Genomic DNA, 21,041 nt, shown 5'->3' with positions numbered 1-21,041 from the left:
CGTGTCAAAATCAGGACCAAAATACGCCCCCCTTGGCCCGCGTAAACTACGCCTAACTTCCTTGACCAGCTTTTCAGATTTAGTAGAATTACATCACTCCAAAAACCAAAGAGTATCAACAAAGCAGATTTATTAGATACTTAACACACTCCTTAGAAAATAAATTTGTGCAACCAAAATGCAGCAAGAACTCCCTGTGAAATTTGATGTAAATTTCACCAAAATATAACATATATAATAATTACTAATTTATACACAGAAAAAAAAAAAAAAAAAAGCCAAGAACAATTTTAAATACATCTGCTTCAAGTCAAGAAAAAAAAAAATATATTTTTTTAGATCATTTCTGCATTGTGTTTGCATGAAAGTGAGATTTTTTTCCCCCTAACAACTTCTCAGGACGGAGAAGGATAAAATAAAATGTTATTTCTGAGGCTGGTATAAATGCTCTGTTTTTTTGCTTCAGTAAATACGCTTTAAAATATATGACATGACTTCATTGAATTTTGTTGCACATAGGTAATTGCAAACAAATCTTCTCACCTCTACGCCCTCCGCCTTTATGGAAGGCTTTCTGGAAGATGTACTGTTTTACCATGCAATTTAATTTCAGAATATGAAATCATTTTCCTTGCATCCTGTGCTATTTGTTACCGCTCAAGAGATGAATAGTTCTATAGCATTCTTTGTTCCTATCCTAAATTATTCTTACGGATTGTATGTTTATTCAGAGTAAATGCTTTTTTAGAACAGATTCAATCAACTTGATTCTGGCGCTAGAACGCAGATAAACGCAGTCTAGTTGATGATGTATATATTAGCATATATTTATGGTCCAGCAGATAAGTAAAGTGCCCTGGGCAATCAATACAAGATAATGAGAGCGGCGCCGATTTATTTCTTCCTGCTTCCGCCGCCGCCAGCCAGCATCATGGCCACGCGGATAAAGATGTTCAGGGTGTCAGTGTAAATTCCCAAGCACCTGCAAAAGAAAGGGATAAATACATCGGATGCGTTCCAGTCATATACATATATAATGTACAACTTGTAGTGTATTTATGTCATAGGCAGATGCATGAATGCTGCTAAAAACCGCCTGTTACCAATTAAGTTGAAATGATTAGTGTTGAGTGAGTAGTATTCGATCGAATACCTCGCCGGCATAGGAATGCGTGTAATCGGCTGAACACCAAAGGGTTAAACGCATGGAATAATCGAAGCGTTTCACCCCTTGGTGTTCGAACGAATACCTTGCCGGCATAGGAATGAGTGTAATCGGCCAAACACCAAGGGGTTAAACACATGGAATATTCGAAGCGTTTAACCCTCTTGGTGTTCGGCCGCTTACACGCATTCCTATGTCGGCGAGGTATTCGATCGAATACTACTCGCTCATCACTAGAAATGATATATTGCATCAACTTGCTAACAACACTTTGAATAGATTCACTATTGAAAAAGTGTCAGAATTTTGGTTCTGTTTGGCCAACAAAGGGAGGTACATGCTTTACACCACAATTGTTTTAGACACTTTCTGCCCCTTGCTTGACAAGGGAGCGGGGCTTATCTAAAAAGCATGGCTTGATGAAACACCAAGTACAAAAAATGTGCCGAAGTTTTGACAATTCTTTATAGAAACTGAGATGTGATGGAAATGCACAACCGTTTCATCCATGAACCTTAGTCCATTGTGAGAGCCGTATGTACCAGTCTGAGATGGATTCCTAGCATTATAGCGATCTATAATGCGAAGAGTCCTTGCCACTCGAAATGGTTCAATCTAAGATTCTCTCTTCCAAGTTTCACTTTCTTATCGAATACCTCACTCGCATAGAAATGTGTGTAAGTGGCCGAACACCAAGTGGTTAAGTGCAGTGAATATTCATATAAAAATCCTATCCATGCACTGCAGAAACAAATTTGCAGTGAAAAGTGTTTGGGCTGAGGGTTTCGAACACAAAGCATGTTTATTAGAGATGAGTGAGTAGTATTCGATCGAATACCTCGCCGCCATAGGTATGCATGTAAGCGGCCGAACACCAAGGGATTAAACGCATTGAATATTCTATGCACTTAACTCCTTGGTGTTCGGCCACTTATACGCATTCCTGTGGGAGCGAGGTATTTGATCGAATACTACTCGCTCATCTCTAAATATTAGTAAATCTGCCTCATAGTGCTCTGGTTGTGGAATTCTTTACTATATACATTAAATGTTAGTAAAAGGATTTTTAGCAAAACCTCAATTTTTAGATGGACTAAAAAGTACACCTAACCCTGCAAAAAAACAAAGACACATTATGCATCCCCTGGACACGGAAACACAAAAAGGTACAGTTATCAGAATTTGGATTTTTGTTACAAGGCTAAAATGTAAATAAAACTATAGAAATCTGGCATCTTCAGAATCATACTGAAACAGAGTACAGGTGACATCTCATTTTGACTGCAAAGTAAGTCAAACAAATGCACTCTCTCCAATTCCACCTCATTCTGATTTTTTTTTTTTTTTCAGCTTTCCAGTACATAGTAAAGAATAATAAATGGTACTATTATGAAGAACAATGTGTCTTGCAAACATTAAGCCCTCATATAGCTGTGTGACTGGTAACATACGAAAGTTGTGGTCTTTGGAAGGTGAGGAGTCAAAAACAAAATTGTAAATTTCACCAGCGGGAAGGGGTTAATAGACAGGATGCACAATAAGGGTTAGTTCACACGGGGATAAGTGCCACGCATTTTGGTCCTGTTTCTGATGCGGGAAGCCACATCAGAATTGGACCAAAATGCGCCTGCCATCTGGAGTAGGCTCAAATGAATGGGCCTAGTGTAGAGGGTGCTGTCGCGAGGCGGACGGTGGGTCTGAATCAGCCGCGAAATCCGCCTGAAGAAAGGGCAGCTCGCCACTCACGGAAAAAAGTAAGCTGGCAGTCTACATAGACCTCTATTGTGAGGGGGTGGATTATGACGTGGATTCAGCGCCAAAATCCGCCCCCTCTTGCCCCATGTGAACGAGCCCTAATACAGCTATTGGCACACAAAGTTTCCATTATTTGTTGCTGTTGTATAACATTCAGAAAAGTGGTGCAATAGAAAAAAAAAAAAAAAAAATCTTTAAAATACGTACGCGTTTATAGGGTCATATTTGACCATTCCATACATGGGAGTCGTCTCAGCGCGTTTAATGACTTTCTGTGTATCGTACAACAGGAATAAGCCAAAAAGAACTAAACCTCCATACACAGCAACTGAATAAAGTCCGGCGCCAACCATAGATGTTGGAGGAAGGAATGCACTGCCTTAAAATGGAAGGGGAGAAAAGACAAAAGTTTTTGAAATAGGTTACAGAAATAATCATAAAAATTATACTCAATGCTGTCTTTTAATAAGCAATATATAAAAGGGGATGATCTGTATTGTTAAAGGGATCCTGTCATTTAAACACTTTTTGTCTCCTACCTGGCTATTTGTCTCCTACCTTTATAAGTCGTCTCCGGCCCGCTGTTCAGTGAAAAATCTGGTTTTTGTCGGTATGCAAAAGAGTTCTCTCACAGCACTGGGGGCGTCCCAAATGCTGCGAGAGAACTCTCGCCAGCAACACTTCCTTCTTATTCAGCAACCGCCTCTTCATCCTCTTCTTCCGGCTGGGGTCAGACTTGTGCGCCTGTGCAGTCGGCTCTGCCATCGGGACCCAGACAGAGCTGAGTGCACAGGCTGGCCGGCGGCCATTTTTTTGGAGGCCACTTACGTGCGCATGCGCAGTACCCTCCTGTAGTTCTATGGAGAACAGAAGCGTACTGCGCATGCGCGCGTAAGCGGCCTCCAAAAAATGGCCGCCAGCCAGCCTGTGCACTCCGCTCTGTCTGGGTCCCGATGGCAGAGCTGACTGCGCAGGCGCAGAAGTCTGACCCCAGAAGAAGATGAAGAGGCAGTTGCTGAAAAAGATGGAGGCATCGCTGGAGAGAGTTCTCTCGCAGCATTGAGGACGCCCCAGTGCTGCGAGAGAACTCATTTGCATTCCAACAAAAAACGGATTTTTCACCGAACGGCGGGCCAGAGATGACTTATAAAGGTAGGAGACAAATAGCCTTTCTTAAGGCTATTCCAACATATGACCTAGAAAAAAACAAAACAAAAGAGTTTAAATGATAGGATTCCTTTATTTTAGCTTGATCCTTATGCTGTATTCATACAACTGAACCCCATTCTGGAAATACCATCTTGGGTGCCATCAGTAGAATAGTGATCTGGCTGTTTATGAGGGACGTAAAACCTTGGGAAACATACACAATGATTGTTCAGTTGATGTTACTTTTGCACATTTCTTGCCTCTCATATATTTAATGCCTCAAACTTTGTTCTAGCATTTACAAGTGTCTACAGAGGACTAAGACACCCCTGTGTGAATGTGCACTTGGGAAACAAACTAATAAAATATACATTATGGGTTTATGGTGACATTTTCTTATCACACAAATACGCACCAATAGAGGAAACAAGGACCAATCCCAAACCGATACCAAGTGGGGCTCCCATGTTTAGAAACTTTTCACTTGGTGCGCACATGGCTACAGTGGAGAGTCCACCAACAATGCCTGCTGTATACCATGCGGCCTTGACAAGCAGAGGACCACCAAGTAAAGTTAATGGGGCGACCACTGCTCCCATCACACCTGCGAAAGACAAAGCAAACACGGGCTAAGTGTTGTGATAAAGGATAAATAACTGTAAGTAGACGTACTGACCAAGTTCTGCTGCTTTAATAAATGAGGGGAAATGTAGAAACAACTTGTAGGAATGAAAAGCTAACTTAGTGCATGTCATTCTGGATGGAACATAAAAAAAAAGACTTAGATAACTCCTATTTAAAGGGATTCTACCAATAAAATCTAATTTTTTCTCATTGACATGTAGGAATAGCCTTAAGAAAGGCTACTCTTCTACCTTTAGATGTCTTCTTCGCATCGCAGAGTTTTTGTCGGTATACAAATGAGTAGAGATGAGCGAGTACTGTTCGGATCAGCCAATCCGAACAGCACGCACGCATTGAAATGAATGGACGTAGCCGGCACGCGGGGGGTTAAGCGGCCGTCTGGCGTCAAAGCCGAAGTACCAGGTGCTTCCATTCATTTCAATGCGTGCGTGCTGTTTGGATCGGCTGATCCGAACAGTACTCGCTCATCTCTACAAATGAGCTCTCTCGCAGCACTGGGGGAGGTCCCCAGCACTCAAACAGCACTGTGGGCATCCCCAATGATGCAAAAGAACTCTCCGGCGCCACCTCTTCACGCGTCTTCTTCTGGCGCGGGTGGTCAAACTTCTAGACTTCGGCCCTAGGGCAGAGTCGACTGCGCATGCCCACAGGCCACAAGAAAATGGCCGCTTACACAGTCCAGTCCATTTTTCTTGTCGCCGGAAGAAGACGCTGGTTCCTGAAGAAGATGGAGGCGGCACTGGAGAGTTCTCTCACAGCATTGGGGACACTCCCAGTGCTGATTGAGCGTTGGGGACCGCCCCCAGTGCTGTGAGAGAACTCATTTGTATACAGACGAAAACCGGGATTTATACCGAACGGCGGCGTGGAGAACACATCTAAAGGTAGGAGAATAGCAGCCTTTCTTAAGGCTATTCCTATGTGTTGGGGAGAAAAAAAAAGTTGATTTTAATGGTAGAATTCTTTTAACCATTTGTGTAACTAGGATTCAAGTCTATCGTCTGTGTTTCTATAGGCAGGACTAATGTTCTCAGAGAAAACTGGCCCTATGTACGCAGAGATTAGTACTGACAACACAGTACTTTGTGTATTTCCTTACTTCTTCTAATGACATGACCTCTCCACCACTATGAATTATGTGACCCATCTTACCTGAATACAACATCCAAGACAAATGCTTTGCTCCAGGACTTTGATCATACGGTATTGATCTCACCAGCATGCCAGCGCCTATCATGGCTGCAAATGTTGCACCAATAGCCTAAAAGAAACATATAGAAGTGATCTAGTGAACTTTTCAGATTTCACAATTTCACGTATACAGTCAGGTAGCATTTCATTTACCTTTTACATGCACAAAGGGACACAAGTCCTAGCTACACCTCCTGTACCCTATGCTGCCCAGAAGTTATCATGGTATCACCAACTTTAAGCAGGAATACCACAGCTAGCAAGGAATGGGTCAGATAAGAAAAACCTCAGAGATCGAAAGATACATGACAGACTTTAGAAAAGACAATAAATGAGCTAACTCACCAGCCAGGATCCTCTCATCATAAGGCTCATGAGAGCAGGAGACCTACTGACGGCAACAGCAGAAAGGGCTGTAAGGCCAATGCTGCCAGCAAAATACAGGTACGTGGATCTTATTCTGTCTTTCACATACTGAGGCCAGACCCTACAAGACAAATTAGTGAGGAGAATACATTATACAGATTTGTGTGTACAGGGTTGATTTACGTTACATGATCAGTAAAAGCGAACAGATTGCTACACTTATTATATTGATGACGTTCCAGAATTTGCTACTGTTTGGTAAACATTTGTAGTACATGCCACATCTCTCAGTATGTAGAGCGCTCGCAAACAGCATTATGAGCTATACTGCATCAAAATGACTGCTCCGCGGCTTGCAGAGATCCATGTGCTGACCTCCAATACAGCTATATACAGATGAAGGGAACAGATGGTGCGATACACTGGGCTGCAGACTTGGCAAGCTTTAACTCAATTCATAGGTGTGGGATAGTCCTGTTAGTCACTGGCTCTCCAACCATGCTGCTACACTGACAAAAAAAAGCTGCTTATTGACGGAGGTGTCCTGAAACATTCACTGACCTTTTAGAAGGGGCTACAGAAACCGCATTGAACATTGCTGGACACTGGTTTGGTGGAGCCAAAACTGAACAACTGCCGTCTATACATATTGCAATACAAATAACTCGAAATGAACTTACACGGCTTTCTCAATGGCACCAACTTCATTAGACATTCCCAGACCATAATAACACAGCGCTCCAAGGCCGACCACAGCGCTGCCTGCGACAATTAACCTTCCTGTCGCATCAACTAAACCAAAGAGAAACAGGTTATCATTAGAGATGAGCGAGTAGTATACGAAACTCCCGTTTCGAATAGCATGCACCTATTGGAATGAATGGCCGCAGCCGGCACGCAGGGGGTTAAGCGGCCGGCCGCCAGCAAAGTCTGCGAGACGGCCGCTGCCATTCATTCCTATGGGTGCAATACTTACAACGTGCTGCTGTTCCCATTGATGGCTCAAATGCTGCTTCTTTCATCTCTTCACGTGCAGTTTTTGCACGCCGGATACCAAATCTACTTTTAGTGGCATAACCCTGAGTTAGAAGAACATTGAGTATATTAGAGAGTGCAACAAGCATGTCATGTATAGATACATGTAATTCACATTAAATCACATTTTAATATACACAGTATATACATATCTATATCAAACTAACAAATTTAAGCATAAAATCTGGTCTACAGGATTAAATAAGACCAATCATGGCAAAAGCCACTGTGGTATGCGCTACAACATGGAATCTACAGAAACAGCTCTAGGAATGTAAAAAAAAAAAAAAAACTGGAAAACTCACAATAAACCTGACATCTTTGGAGAGGTTGTGAGTACAGAACATACTGAGGTGACAGGAGGGGCCCCTGTCCAGGAGTAGCCTCCCATTTACTCCAAGAGCCACAATGGAGAGTCATCTGGCTTTAAGACTAGGTTCACACCACATATATGACCCTTCTTAGTCCCTATTCACATCTATGTTCAGATTGCTGTTTGGGGAGTCTACTTGGGGACCCCGGAACGGAAACCTATACACATTATAAAGCGGTTAACTAAGGAAATCCGCAGACCCCATAGACTAGAATGGGGTCTGTGTGGTTTCCGCATGAAATATGTGGAGAGAAACTTCTGTCTCTGAACGGCACGCGAATGCAGATGTGAATAGGGCCTAAGAAGTGTCATATATGTGGAGTGAACCTAGTCTTAAAGAGGACCTTTCATGGGTTTGGGCACAGGCAGTTCTATATACTGCTGGAAAACCAACAGTACGCTGAATTCAGCGCACTGTCGGCTTTCCCGATCTGTGCCCTGGGTAAAGAGCTATCGGTGCCGGTACCGTAGCTCTTCACAGTCACAAGGGCGTTCCTGACAGTCTGTCCTTCTGCACAGCAACGTCTATAGCGCTGTGCAGTGAGAGTGGGGAGGAATGCCCCCTCCCCTCCTCCTCACAGTACTTGTCCATAGACGAGTATTATCAGGAGGGGAGGGGGGCGTTCCTCCCCGCTCACACTGTACAGCGCTATAGGCGCTGATGTGGAGAAGGACGTTCCTGACAGACGTTCAGGAACGCCCTTCTGACTGTGAAGAGCTACGCTACCCGCACTAATAACTCTTCTCCCGGGGCACAGATCGTGAAAGCCGACAGTGCGCTGAATTCAGTGTACTTGTCGGCTTTCCAGCGGTATATAACACCGCATGTGCCCCAACCCATTAAAGGTCCTCTTTAAAGCCATTAACCAACCAAAACATACATCCCAGTTCCAGCCAATAAACAATGCTCATTGGCTAGCTGATTACAACCTAACATTGATTAAACAGGAAAAAAAAAATAAGTGCGCCCTTCACAAAAAAAGTCAGATTTTTGGCTGATGGCCCACATTGTGGAATCACTGCTTTTTCTGTTGCAAATTTTGTTGCAGTTTCTTGAGCCAAAGCCAGGAGTGGATTGAGCAGAAGGTAGAAGTATAAGATCTTCTTATATATTTCCCATTCCTTTTGGAGCCATTCTTGGCTTTGGCTTAAAAAAAAAAAAAAACGCAACAAAAAAAAGTTGCGTTTCTGCAATGTGGGGTTTTAGCCTTTAAAATCATTTTTCATGCGTTGTTGAATTTTCTGAAAAAAAGCTTCACATAAGAGCACCCTGATACAGGATAAAAGATCCACATTATTGGCAGCACATCACCCCGTGTAATCAGAAAGGTGATGCCAATAACCAAAAGTGGAACTATAAATATATTATGGTTAGAAATGTGCAAATCTGTTCTCCAGGATGTAATTAGGAATTAGGATCCTGGAGAATAGATTTACATATTTTTTACCCAGAATCCCTAGCGGAGCAGGAATGACTTGTAAGTCTCCGTACGCCTATGTAGGCACACACTCTCCCTAATGTGTATGATTATCCCCTACATTATTGTTACACACACAGACTACCTTCAATAGCACCATTAGCAATCAAGGAGGAAATCTTCTCAGACCAATTGACTAATTGTTACCTGGTTCGGCTGCAAGAGCCACTGATTTGCTTTCAGAGTCGTATTCCTTATAGTTGGTGAGGGCTGAAGCAGCGCTGGGCGGACGAGAGTGGGAACACTCTTAAGGCATGCTAGCCTTACGGCAAACATGGTGTCGGCTTGTACGTATAGGCGTTAGATAATAAACCTGTTGACAACACAAATTCAGAGATTTTACACAAACGTATTACCAATATGTATTTAGAACAGTACTGCAAACTCCTAATAGACAGAAGAGACAGTGTTGCCCACTCCCCACCTACCAAGCTGTTCCAATAATTCTCATTAATATTAAAAAAGTTGCCCGCCACCATATCAATTTGTCATCTATCCTGAGGTACCGCGAGTCTACCTGGAGGGTGTACTACTGCTTGGACCCGCACAAGTATGACAACGAAACTAGATGATTTGGTGGGGCAATTCCTTTAAAGGGATTCCATCATTGGTGTCAGTGGTTTTGAGATAAGGACATTCCTGCACAGCCTTTGATAAGGCTATTCTACTACTACCTTCTTGTTTTCGACTCTCCCCGTCGTTCTGTTGCAATCCTGGTTAATTACTTTATGTAAATGAGACCACCGAGCACCCTGCTTTTGCACACATTAGTTATTTCAATATTCATGAGGTCTCACCGGCACTTTCGTTTGGACCGAACAAGTTTCAACCAAAACTGCTATTATTATACTCTGGGGTCTGAAGTGGAAAGCCCACAGGAGGGAAACAAACCCAGCGATCGCGGAGACCCAATCAAAGAGAAGATGGAGTCACACCAGAGCCCAGACGAGGCAAGCAACACCGTTTTTATGTTTGACTGCCTCCTCTGTGCTTATTCTAATCTGGGGTCAGGAGACACACACTTTATAGGGGCATGACCTAAGGCAGGGGTGCCCAATACGTCGATTGCGATCTACCAGTCTATCACAATAGACGTATGGGTCGATCGCGGGATGCAGCCAGGGATCCCCGGTGTCTGCTTGTTCACAGCGCAGGCTGAGAGTCATCTATGGACACTGGCAGGCAGGGTGGCCACAGCCCCAGCCTGCCAGTGTCCAGAGATAACTTTCAGCCTGCGCTGTGAAGAAGCAGACACCGGGGATCCCTGGGCGGCCACAGAACGTCGCTGTCTCCTGCGCTCACGATCTGCCCGGTAACGCCCACATGCCCAGCCCAGCGGCCCCACCCACAAGAAGTGGGTAGTAGATCTTAGGGCTTGGTCATGTTATGAAGTAGCTCACATGCTGACAAAGTGTGAGCTCCCCTGACCTAAGAACTCACCTTTAATTGTAACCAATGTAAAATGCCCAATTAATTGTAAACATGACTTAGGTCATAATAACCCACCCTTATAATAACCCACCTTTACTATATATCCCACAGGGTCATTTAACAGCACCTTTTTTATTTTCTGCTGACTTCCACTGTAACTGATGCATTAGTTACAGGAGACCCTCAACCTATAATGTAAGGCCAATCTGGATCCTATAGGACCCATCAGCTCATACAATTCTCAGCCTCTATCCATTCCTCAGTTATGATGTAGGACCAGAAAAATAAATTAAAGGGTTTTGTTCAATTTATTTTATTTTTAACGACACATCCATAGTATAAGCCATGAATATCTGAACAATGGCCTCCACGTGGATCAAGTGTCTGTGGTGCATCCATTCCCTGTACTATATACTGCCCTGTATAGTGGCCGGGCGTCTGACAAAGGGAGCTGAGCTGCTCTAATGGCACCCGGCCACTATACAGGGCACAGAGTCACCGCTTGGGCTCCTGGCATTATATATAACAGCCCGCTGTCAGCCCCCCCCCACTTACCAAATATTTCTGACTTATCCTAAGAATAGGACACACATAAGGCTGAGTTCACACCTGAGTTTGGCTCAAAAGCTCATTTCAAATGTTTTAAAACCCACTGACACGGTCAGACAGGTTTCTGTCTGCAGAAGACGGAAACCTGAGAATGGAGACCGAACCCCGCATCATCTGAAGATAAGCGTTTGGAGCATTTCCATCCGGTATCCGCTCTTTCAGACGGAGAGAAAAGTCGGACATGCAGGACTTTATCTTCTACAATTCTTGATGGACACACGATGCTAATGTGAACGAAGCCTTATCTGCACCATGCACAGCACATACAGATAACATGGGTTGTGATAAATACACTGTACATTTAGTAACTAGACACTATATATAACAGTCTATTATACTGCTATGATAAACATCCTATATATTAGTATATACAAACTGAACAGAGGGCTGTGGTTGTTTATGAACACGGACTTACATATACACAGTTGTATCTATTCCCACATACATATAGAATAAATATCACAATATTATGCTATTAGTAACACACTACTTACCACTTGCTCAGAGACAGTCAGTGTTCCCCCTGCAACACACGCACTATCACTCTGATGTAAGCGCTCAGTAACCTTCCCGAATCTTCCTGACTTCAGAAGGCAGCGCGCTCAGAACGCCGGGAAATGTAGTTCCTGACGTCACGCTACGGCCGTCATCAAACGGGCGCAGACCGTGCAGGAAAACTACAACTCCCACAAGTCTGTGCGAGAGGCTGTGACGTGAGGTCACGTTGGGCTTTTATAAGGAGGTTACGTAAGACGTCCCGCTCAGTGCATGTTATTGCAGACTAGAGGTTGTTTGTGTCTGAGGTGCTCGTGTAATTTAGGAGGTTTCACGGCCTCCTATGATAAGGCAAAACTAAAGTGAAGATTAGAATTTTTTTTTCCTGCTCAAATACACTGGGGCATAATTACCAATAAAAGTCACACTTTATTGTCAACCATTGCGCCAAACATGATATATTTATGAATAGCGTGCACCAGAAAGAACGGACATGTACGACTGGCTTGACACTTGAAAAATGTGCGCCGAAATTAGGGCTCGTTCACTTCTGCGCCCGGGAGTCCGTTCTGCAGGTTTCCGTTTACTGCACAAAACTAAGACGAGACGGAAACCTGCCGCCATCTTTCAAACCCAGAAAAGTGTCCGGCCGTGAGCGTTTTATGCTCTCTGCGGCAAAACCATTTTTTTTTAAACCGGACACAGAGTCAGACATGCAGTACAGTGTGTCTGGTTTAAAAAAAACGGTTTTGCCACAGAGAGCATAAAATGCTCACGGCTGGACTCGGCATGACAGGTTTCCGTCTTCCTGAGAATGGAGTGCCAAACGCTGGTGTGATCCCAGCGTAAGTCTGGTTTAACATTGCTTAAAGAGGACCTTTCACCATTTTGCCCACAGGCAGTTCTATATACTGCCGGAAAGCTGACAGTGCGCTGAGTTCAGCGCACTGTCGGCTTTCCTGATCTGGGCCCAGTGTGAAGAGCTATCGGTCCCAGTACCGTAGTTCTTCTATGGTCAGAAGGGCGTGTCTGACACTCAGTCAGAGACGTCCTTCTTCACAGCACAGCCAATCGCTCTGTGCTGTGAGAGCCGGGAGGAACTCCCCCCCTCCCTCCCTGATAACACTCGTCTATGGACGAGTACTGCGAGCAGAGGGAGGGGGCGTTCCTCCCGGCTCTCACAGCACCACGCGATTGGCTGTGCTGTGAAGAAGGACGTCTCTGACTGAGTGTCAAGGACGTCTCTGACTGAGTGTCAGAAACGCCCTTCTGACCATAGAAGAGCTACGGTACCGGGACCATAAGCTCTTCACACCGGGCCCAGATCGGGAAAGCCGACAGTGTGCTGAACTCATTGCACTGTCAGCTTTCCTGCAGTATATAGAACTGCCTATGGGCAAAATGGTGAAAGGTCCTCTTTAACTTTTAAGTGTATTTATTAAACCGGAAAAAAAACAATATGGTGCAGTTCGGTTTTTTTTGCACAACATAGACCAAGTTTAAAATGGCGGAGACCCTGTCTGCTTAAAGAGGACCTTTCACCATATCCGGGCACATGCAGTTCTATATACTGCCAGAAAGCTGACAGTGCGCTGAATTCAGCGCACTGTCGGCTTTCCCGATCTGTGCCCGGTGTGAAGAGCTTACGGCCCGGTACCGTAGCTCTTCTATGGTCAGAAGGGCGTTTCTGACCATTAGCCAGGAACGTCCTTCTGCCTCGCGGCACCAATCGCGCTGTGCTGTGGAGCGGGGAGGAACGCCCCCTCCCTCTGCTCACACAGCTTGTCCGTAGACGAGCATTATCAGGAGAGGGAGGGGGCGTTCCTCCCGGCTCCACAGTACAGCGCGATTGGCGCCGCGAGGCAGAAGGACGTTCCTGGCTAATGGTCAGAAACGCCCTTCTGACTGTAAAGCGCTACGGTACCGGGACCGATAGCGCTTTACACCGGGCACGGATCGGGAAAGCCGACAGTGCGCTGAATTCAGCGCACTGTCAGCTTTCTGGCAGTATATAACACTGCCTGTGCCCAGATATGCTGAAAGGTCCTCTTTAAAGAGGACCTTTCACCACTTGGGACACATGCGGTTTTATACAGCGTTAGAAAGCAGACAGTGCGCTGAATTTGGCGCACTGTCAGCTTTCCCGTTCTGTGCCCCCGGTGAAGAACTATCGGTGCCGTTACTGTAGCTCTTCACTGTCAGAAGGGTGTTTCTGACAGTCAGTCAGGAACGCTGTCCTCTCAGCAGCACCTATAGCGCCGTACTGTGAGAGCGGTGAGGAACAACCCCCCAGTACTCATCTATGCACGAATACTATCAGGAGGGGAGGGAGCCGTTCCTCACCGCTCACACAGTACAGCACTATAGCCGCTGCTGTGAGTACGGCGTTCCAGACTGACTGTCAGAAACACCCATTTGACAGTGTAGAGCTACGGTACCGGCACCGATAGCTCTTCAAAAGGGGCACAGAACAGGGAAGCCGATAGTGCGCCAAATTCAGCACACCGTCTGCTTTCTAGCGGTGTATTACACCGCATGTGCCCGAGGAGGTGAAAGATCTTCTTTAACAAAAGTCACACACCTATGATTTACAACTGGTTTTATACAGGTGATAAGTTCCGGCATCTCCATGCTGAAGTTATTGCCCTGGCGTTACACTGTGATAGGGAAAGCTTTTAGGACTTTAATCAACAAAATATAACTCTTTATTGAGATAATAGTAAAGAGACTTTATATTGACATCACACTAGTAGAGCTTGCTACCCTGCCAGCTCCTCCTGAAGCCAGGTTCAGACGGGGGTTTTTTTGCTCAGGATTTTTATGAGTAAATCTGTATAAAAATCCGTCTCAAAAAACCGCCTCCCATTGAATTCAATGGGTTCCTTTTTCCGCGACCGGTTTGTTCCCGCTCACGGAAAAAAGAAGCGACCTGCCCTTTCTTCAGGCGGATTCAGCCGCGGATGTCCATGGCACGACATTCCCTCCCATTCATTTGGGCCTAATCAGTAGAGCAATGCCGCGACTGGATGCCGGGGCACTCTATGCACTACACAGGCATCCAGGCGTGGCTAGCCATTTTTTGGACAGGATTGTGAACAGAATATAAACAAAAAGTAAAAAGTTGTGAAATAGGATCCAAACACAGCAGAATAAATAATAAGAGTTGTACTGCAAATTTGTTGTATCTTTAATTCCTAAGCAAAACTGCCGCTAAAGTGGTATGGAGAGGGCTTCTCTAAACCCGACGGGTACCATGTGTTTTATTCATCAGGTACCGGCTGCTGTTAACCCTTTAAAGGGGCTCTATCAACAAAATTATGCTGTATGAGCCCCACATATGCGTGAATAGCCTCTAAAATGCTATTCAGGCACTGCTAATCTTATTTTAAACCCCCTTATTTATAAAACTATAAAAACATATATGTAAATTATACTTATCGTGATGCACAATCCGACGTCATCTTCTGGCACGCCTTCCTCTTCTTTCTTCTTCTTTCGGCGACGTCCTTCGGTCCTGGCTCTTCCCCGGCTTCATCGCCCACTTCTTCCAGTGGGATTGGTTCACAACCCGGCGCGTGCAGAGTATCTCTTGCCTCACGGACATGAGCGTACTGCCCTTGAGAAAAATGGCGCCGGAGCGTGCACAGTAGCCCCAGGAGGAAGCGCTACTGCGCACGTGCCGGATTTGAACCAGTCCCGCCAGAAGAATTGGACGATGAAGCCGGGGAAGACCGGACCAGGACCGGAGGGCGTCGCTGAAAAAGAGGAAGGCGTGCCAGAAGATGACGTCGCACCATGCATCACCGCCCAGCGTGCACAATAAGTATAATTTTACAGTTTTATTTTAAAACGGGGGGAGGGGGGGTTAAAATAAGATTAGCGGTGCCTGAGTAGCCTTTTTAAAGGCTATTCTCGCATATGTGGGGCACATACAGCATAGTTTTGCTGATAGAGCCCCTTTAAATGTGACTGAGGCACCTAAATGGCTTCAGCACGTGGGTGCCGCATATTGTTCCTGATCACACCCTATTCTGATTGTCATCAGATGGCAGTAATTGGTTGTGGTGACAGCCAGGAGTCTATTGAAGCCTCCGAGGCCTGTCATTACTGAGGTTTTATTATATGCTGTCATAGACCGCATGCGATAGAGATGAATGGACTTCACAACCTACTGAAATACATCATTATTCTAGTCTATTTTATGGGTTGTCAGACACCTCGGGTTCTAATCCTCTAAAAACAAACAATAACAAACTTTTAAAAAGGTATAAAAATATCGCTGTGACATCACTACATATGAGGAAAGTATTTATAATGAGGTCACATACAGGCGTTGCGATGTCCCAGTAAAATGGAGGCAGATTCAGTTTTCCACTTCTCCCACGGAGTAACGCGCCGCTCACTCTGACACGTAAACACGTGTCAGAGTGAGCTCTGTAAAACAGAATCCCATTGATTTCAATGTGTTACACGCGTTAAATGGAACCCATTGAAGTCAATGGGATTCTGTTTTACAGTGCTTCTCTGACACGTGTTTACGTGTCAAAATGAGCGGCGCATTACTCCGTGGGAACGGAGCCTCAGCACTAATTGTACCCTAGGTTTCAATAGAGTTGGGTCCCATTATGTCTTTTACCCTTATGGTTATTCACATGGCTATAGGTGATGATTAGATATGAGCGAACACCGTTCGATCGAATAGGTATTTGATCGAATATCAGGCAGTTCGAGGTATTTGTTTGCAATCAAATACCATGCGGCATACGCAGTAAAAATTCGTATCCCCTCCCACCTTCCCTGGTGCTTTTTTTGCACCAATAACTGTGAAGGGGAGGTGGGACTGGAACTACATGTGACCTCCCATTTATAAGAATAGCCAGCGCCATCTTCGTGTCATTTGCGGTGAGAAATAGGGAGAGAGAGATCTGCTGAGGGCTAGATAACTTTTAGCAGGCAGGGAAAAACGGAAGAACAACAACAGCTCTTTTCAGAGCTATACACTGCAGGGAGAGGAGTCAAGATTTCAACGGGGTGTTTCCCCAAATCTGGGATATGGAGCAATTCAGTCCAGCCAGATTCGCTCAACCCAGCTTTGGAGGCAGTGTCCCCACAAACACCTAACAGGGATACAGAGCAAATCAGTCCAGCCAGATACGCTCAACTCACTTGCCACCTTATCACAACTACTTTTATTTAACACTGGTGTAGTATAGGATTGGGCATAATCATAAGCATCTTACACAGTCCAGTCACATTAATGTGGCCACCTGTCAAAATCCAGAATAAACACCCTTGACAGAGCGGACCACTGCAAGACGTGTAGGAATGCATTGACCAGCGTTGATTGGCCGAATGCTATACATTGTACAGCACTCAGCCAATCAACTCTGATTCTGTCGGAGGCTCGTCTGTGACTAGATCGGACCACAATGGAGACTGCTGTGGCCCGATCTTAGACTCCGCCTCCTCACAGACGAGCCTCCGGCAGAACCAGCGTTGATTGGCCGAATGCTGTACACTGTATAGCATTCGACCAATCAACGCTGGTCAATGCATTCCTATGAGAATAAGTCAGCTCCCGCATAACCGCAAGCTGCCAGCTCTCCCGACTAGCAAAGACGAGCCTGCTGCAGAACCAGCGTTGACTTGCCGAATGCTATACACTGTACAGCATTCAGCCAATCAATGCTGGTTCTGCAGGACGAGTAAGGGCGGTTCACATTAGCGCCTGCCTCCCGTCCGGAAGGAGTCCGCAGGAGGACCCCCCGAATGGAATATCAGTGCAACTGCAAGCGCTGTGCAGTTAAAGCACACGGACCCCATAGACTATAACAGGGTCTGTGTGCTTGCCGCCCACTGCCTGCATGTATCATTCCATTCCAAGCACACAGACCCGTTATAGTCTATGGGGTCCGTGCACTTTAACTGCACAGCGCTCCTCCTAAACACTCTCTTCCTGCTACTCGTGGACTTGGTGACTCTCCTTTAGTCGAATAGTGATTTCCCCTGAAACAAGCATTTTTTCCCATCGACTATAATGGGATTCAATATTCGATCGAGTAGTCGAATATTGAGGCTCTAATCGAAACGAATATTGAATCTCGAATATTTCACTACTCGCTCATCTCTACACATAATTAAAATTGCAATTCACTTATGGGGCCATTATATCAACACAGAGACCTTTATTTTCTAGAATAGCACGGGCAATTACCAAAACAAAATAGTTTGTGTATTCCTACAAAGCGATTATAATTTTACTAATCTACCACTAAGTGTAATCTAAGATTTTTTTTAAAGAAATCACATAACATTCCTTTAAACATCTCTTGAGCGGCGTCGCTTAAAAGTACTTAAGAAAACAATGTTTCTTTTTTTACTCGGTGGCAAAGCGGAGATTATGTCTAATAATAACTATTCCAAACTAATTTTTAATTCAGATAATTCCTCCAGAATTCCATTACTAAACGCGTGTTTTCTCCAAAGACTCTCGCCGATACAAGGCCTAAGCTGAATGACAAATAGCTGATAATGGCTTAAGCACCAGAGCCTTTGTCAAGCATAAAAATAATCATTATAAAGCTGGTATACTAGTTCCATGGGACAGTGCTAATATGAGGAATTAGAAAAATATCTTAACGCATTGAATAACGTTTAGCGATTATGCATGACCCTGTCTGCGCACGCCAAGGGTAAAACGGTGCATGATAAAATGTCATAACAAGCATTGCCAGAGGACAACTCAAGGATTCTTTATATCCCCCAAAAATAGTAGCGTTAGGGCTAGTTCACACGAGTGCAATGAGGCAGATTTTGACAGTGGATTTCGCCTCAAAATTCGCCTCCATACAATGGTGGTCTATGGAGACCGCTAGCTTTCATTTTTCTGCTAGCAGTTTTTTGCCGCTAGCAGAAAAAAGAAGCGACATGACATTTTGTCAGGCGGATTCCGCCTGAGGAAAGCAATAGAAGTGAATGGGAGGTGAAAAACGTTGCACGTTTTGTTGCAAAAAAACGTGACACTTTTTTTTTACGGTCCATTCACTTTAGGGGAGGGGGAGGGGAAAACTGCCTGGCGTTTTCTGAAGTGGTCCAAAAAACGCTCCAAGGTCCAAAAACCGCTTCCTAATTAGGAAGCGTTTTTTTTTCTGAGCCAAATTAAGCCACACGTAATTTACGTGTGAACTAGCCCTTAGTCGTCGTTATACATTTGACATGAACAGCTAAAAAGGTAGTTGAAGAGAGTCTCTTTCCAGATCGCACCATGTCAACCCAGCCCTTGAATCGATCGGGGGTTTTGGAAAGGTGCCCCTGTTGCCAAGATATTGCTGTTTTTGTCCATATTTAAATGTGCTTTTTGGAGCACCGAGGGCATTGCCATTGCTCTAGAGAGCTAAGTGGCAACCACATCATTGCCCCAAAGAGCTCATTGGTATATTGGCAAAAACAGTGATATCTTGCACTTATTAAAGGGGCTCTATCATTGGAAAAAGTCATTTTTAACTAAACATTTACTTGCTTAGCCTTTAGAAAGCCTATTCCAAACATACTGTTTGTATGTAAATCACCTCAGTAGTTTTTGAATGAGCCCATTTTTATTCATATGCTAGTTAGCTTCCGGCTTGCACCCTGGAAGTCTCAGCGAGCACTGTCTGCTATGTGTACAGCACAGGGTGCTGCTGCTGACGACGCATCTCCCTGCTCTCACACTCAGCACAGAGCAGTAGAGCTGTCTGAGACTACCGGGTGCTCGCTGGAGGCTAATTGGAGCATACGAATACTCATTCAAAAACTACTGAGGCGATTTACATACAAAAGGTAGGTGTGGAATAGCTTTTCTAAAGGTTATGCAAGTATATGTTTAGTTAAAAATAACATTTCCCAATGAGAGAGCCCCTTTAAATCACGCACATGCCCTTGCGTTAGAAAGGGAAACCATGTCAGTTAGGAACAGGCGTATCTTTCCTATATAGTGTAAACCAGAAAAATAGCATGAGTTATAATAAAAATGTCAGGCTGAGGGGTCCCGATCCTGCTTCGCTCCACCCAGTGTCATGGAAAGTGAGATGAGGTGCACATTAGTCGCAAGAAAGGGCTATGCGCCACGTTATTACCTCTCTATGCCAAAGAAACTAGTGTAGATGAATCTCCCCAAAAGTGATAATGCTTTTAGAATCTTACATTTTGTGGTAAATATTTAGTTTTAACTTTATGCTATAAGGAATTTCTGATTTATATTTTACAGAACAGGATCTATGGTTGTTATTATTAAGGGCGGGTTCACACCTGCGCCCAGTCTCCGCTTTGCAGGTTTCCGTCTTCTGCCTGAGAAACTGGACAGGAGACAGAAACCGGCAGTCAGTTTCCAAACCCATCCATTTGAATGAGTTTGCAAAGTGTCCACTCGTGAGCGCCCATGCGCGTCTTCTGCCCTCCGCGGTGAAACCATTTTTTTTTAACCGGACACAAAGTCGGACAGGCAGGACTTTGTGTCTGGTTAAAAAAAAACACGTTTTCGCCACGGAGACCAGAAGACTCTAACAGGCGCTCATGGTCTCCTGTCCAGTTTCTTGGGCAGAAGACGGAAACCCACAAAGCGGAGACCGGGCGCAGGAGTGAATCCGCCCTTACTTGTGTTAAGTCCAGTGCACAACAACAATGGAAAGACAGATCGCTAAAGTAGTGGACACATACAGAGCTTGATGGGCCACCAACTATGCCCTTCCGGAAAGCGCCATTGGATTCAGGTAGACATCAGAGTCTCCTGATAGACGATGAGTTGATGGAGATGTAAGCTTAACGTTATAGACTGTCCTGTCGTGTCTTCTGATTTACTAGTTAGTAACAGTAACAATGATGAGTCCTATCTGTCTCTGAAAAAGATTCCAGCAGAAAAGCTTGTTCAGCGGTTAGCAAAAATTTAGCCTTGTTATATAATCTGTAATAACTAAATATATCTCAATAAGACACTAATACACTAAGAGACGTATACCGGGATCTCATAAACTATCAGCTTATTACATTATACATGGTGACGGATTTCCTTCTCTGCCAATTACCTGATTACCTGATTTGTCTCACTGGTGGTTTAGTAGTCTGTACCTTTGTTACTATAGAATTCAGCACTCCATGTAGAAACAGACGTCAGATGAGCCAGTGATACATTCAGTAGGAATCAGACCTGCAGGTGGCAAGGAGAGCTGGAACCAGTGATAAGAAAGCATATGTGTCCCAGACTACGTCACACTTCTTCTAGACACTGTAGCTAAACTGTAGTCACGGATCACAACTCTGTCTTAATGCAGCAAAGCTAAAATACAGCCAAGCAGCAAGCACTGGTGAAAGTATA

The 21,041-nt window shown here is 44.6% G+C and overlaps 1 protein-coding gene across 1 annotated transcript; it reads right to left on the bottom strand.

The window, feature by feature from the left end:
* Positions 1-384: 384 nt before the first annotated feature.
* On the bottom strand, positions 385-11,779 carry GHITM (growth hormone inducible transmembrane protein). Its single transcript, XM_075257848.1, has 9 exons — positions 11,692-11,779; positions 9,305-9,470; positions 7,248-7,350; positions 6,952-7,063; positions 6,251-6,392; positions 5,867-5,975; positions 4,485-4,673; positions 3,128-3,299; positions 385-982 (listed from the first exon to the last, which is right to left on the bottom strand). The coding sequence occupies exons 2-9, from the start codon at positions 9,431-9,433 to the stop codon at positions 895-897; spliced, it is 1,044 nt and encodes a 347-aa protein (XP_075113949.1). The 5' UTR covers positions 9,434-9,470; positions 11,692-11,779; the 3' UTR covers positions 385-894.
* Positions 11,780-21,041: the final 9,262 nt, after the last annotated feature.

Source organism: Leptodactylus fuscus, chromosome 10 (genome assembly GCF_031893055.1).
Source record: "Leptodactylus fuscus isolate aLepFus1 chromosome 10, aLepFus1.hap2, whole genome shotgun sequence".
Classification (NCBI taxonomy): Eukaryota; Metazoa; Chordata; class Amphibia; order Anura; family Leptodactylidae; genus Leptodactylus; species Leptodactylus fuscus.
This window is presented reverse-complemented; position numbering and strand designations above follow the sequence as displayed.

What these genes read in the sequence shown, in the direction of transcription:
- GHITM (XM_075257848.1), bottom strand. Translation starts at nt 9,433, where the DNA reads ATGTTTGCCGTAAGGCTAGCATGCCTTAAGAGTGTTCCCACTCTCGTC. An exon ending in AATGGGAACAGCAGCACGTT is followed by an intron (nt 7,064 to 7,247) that starts GTAAGTATTGCA and finishes TCTTTGGTTTAG; the next exon opens with TTGATGCGACAGGAAGGTTA. An exon ending in TGATGAGAGGATCCTGGCTG is followed by an intron (nt 5,976 to 6,250) that starts GTGAGTTAGCTC and finishes TGTTTCTTTTAG; the next exon opens with GCTATTGGTGCAACATTTGC.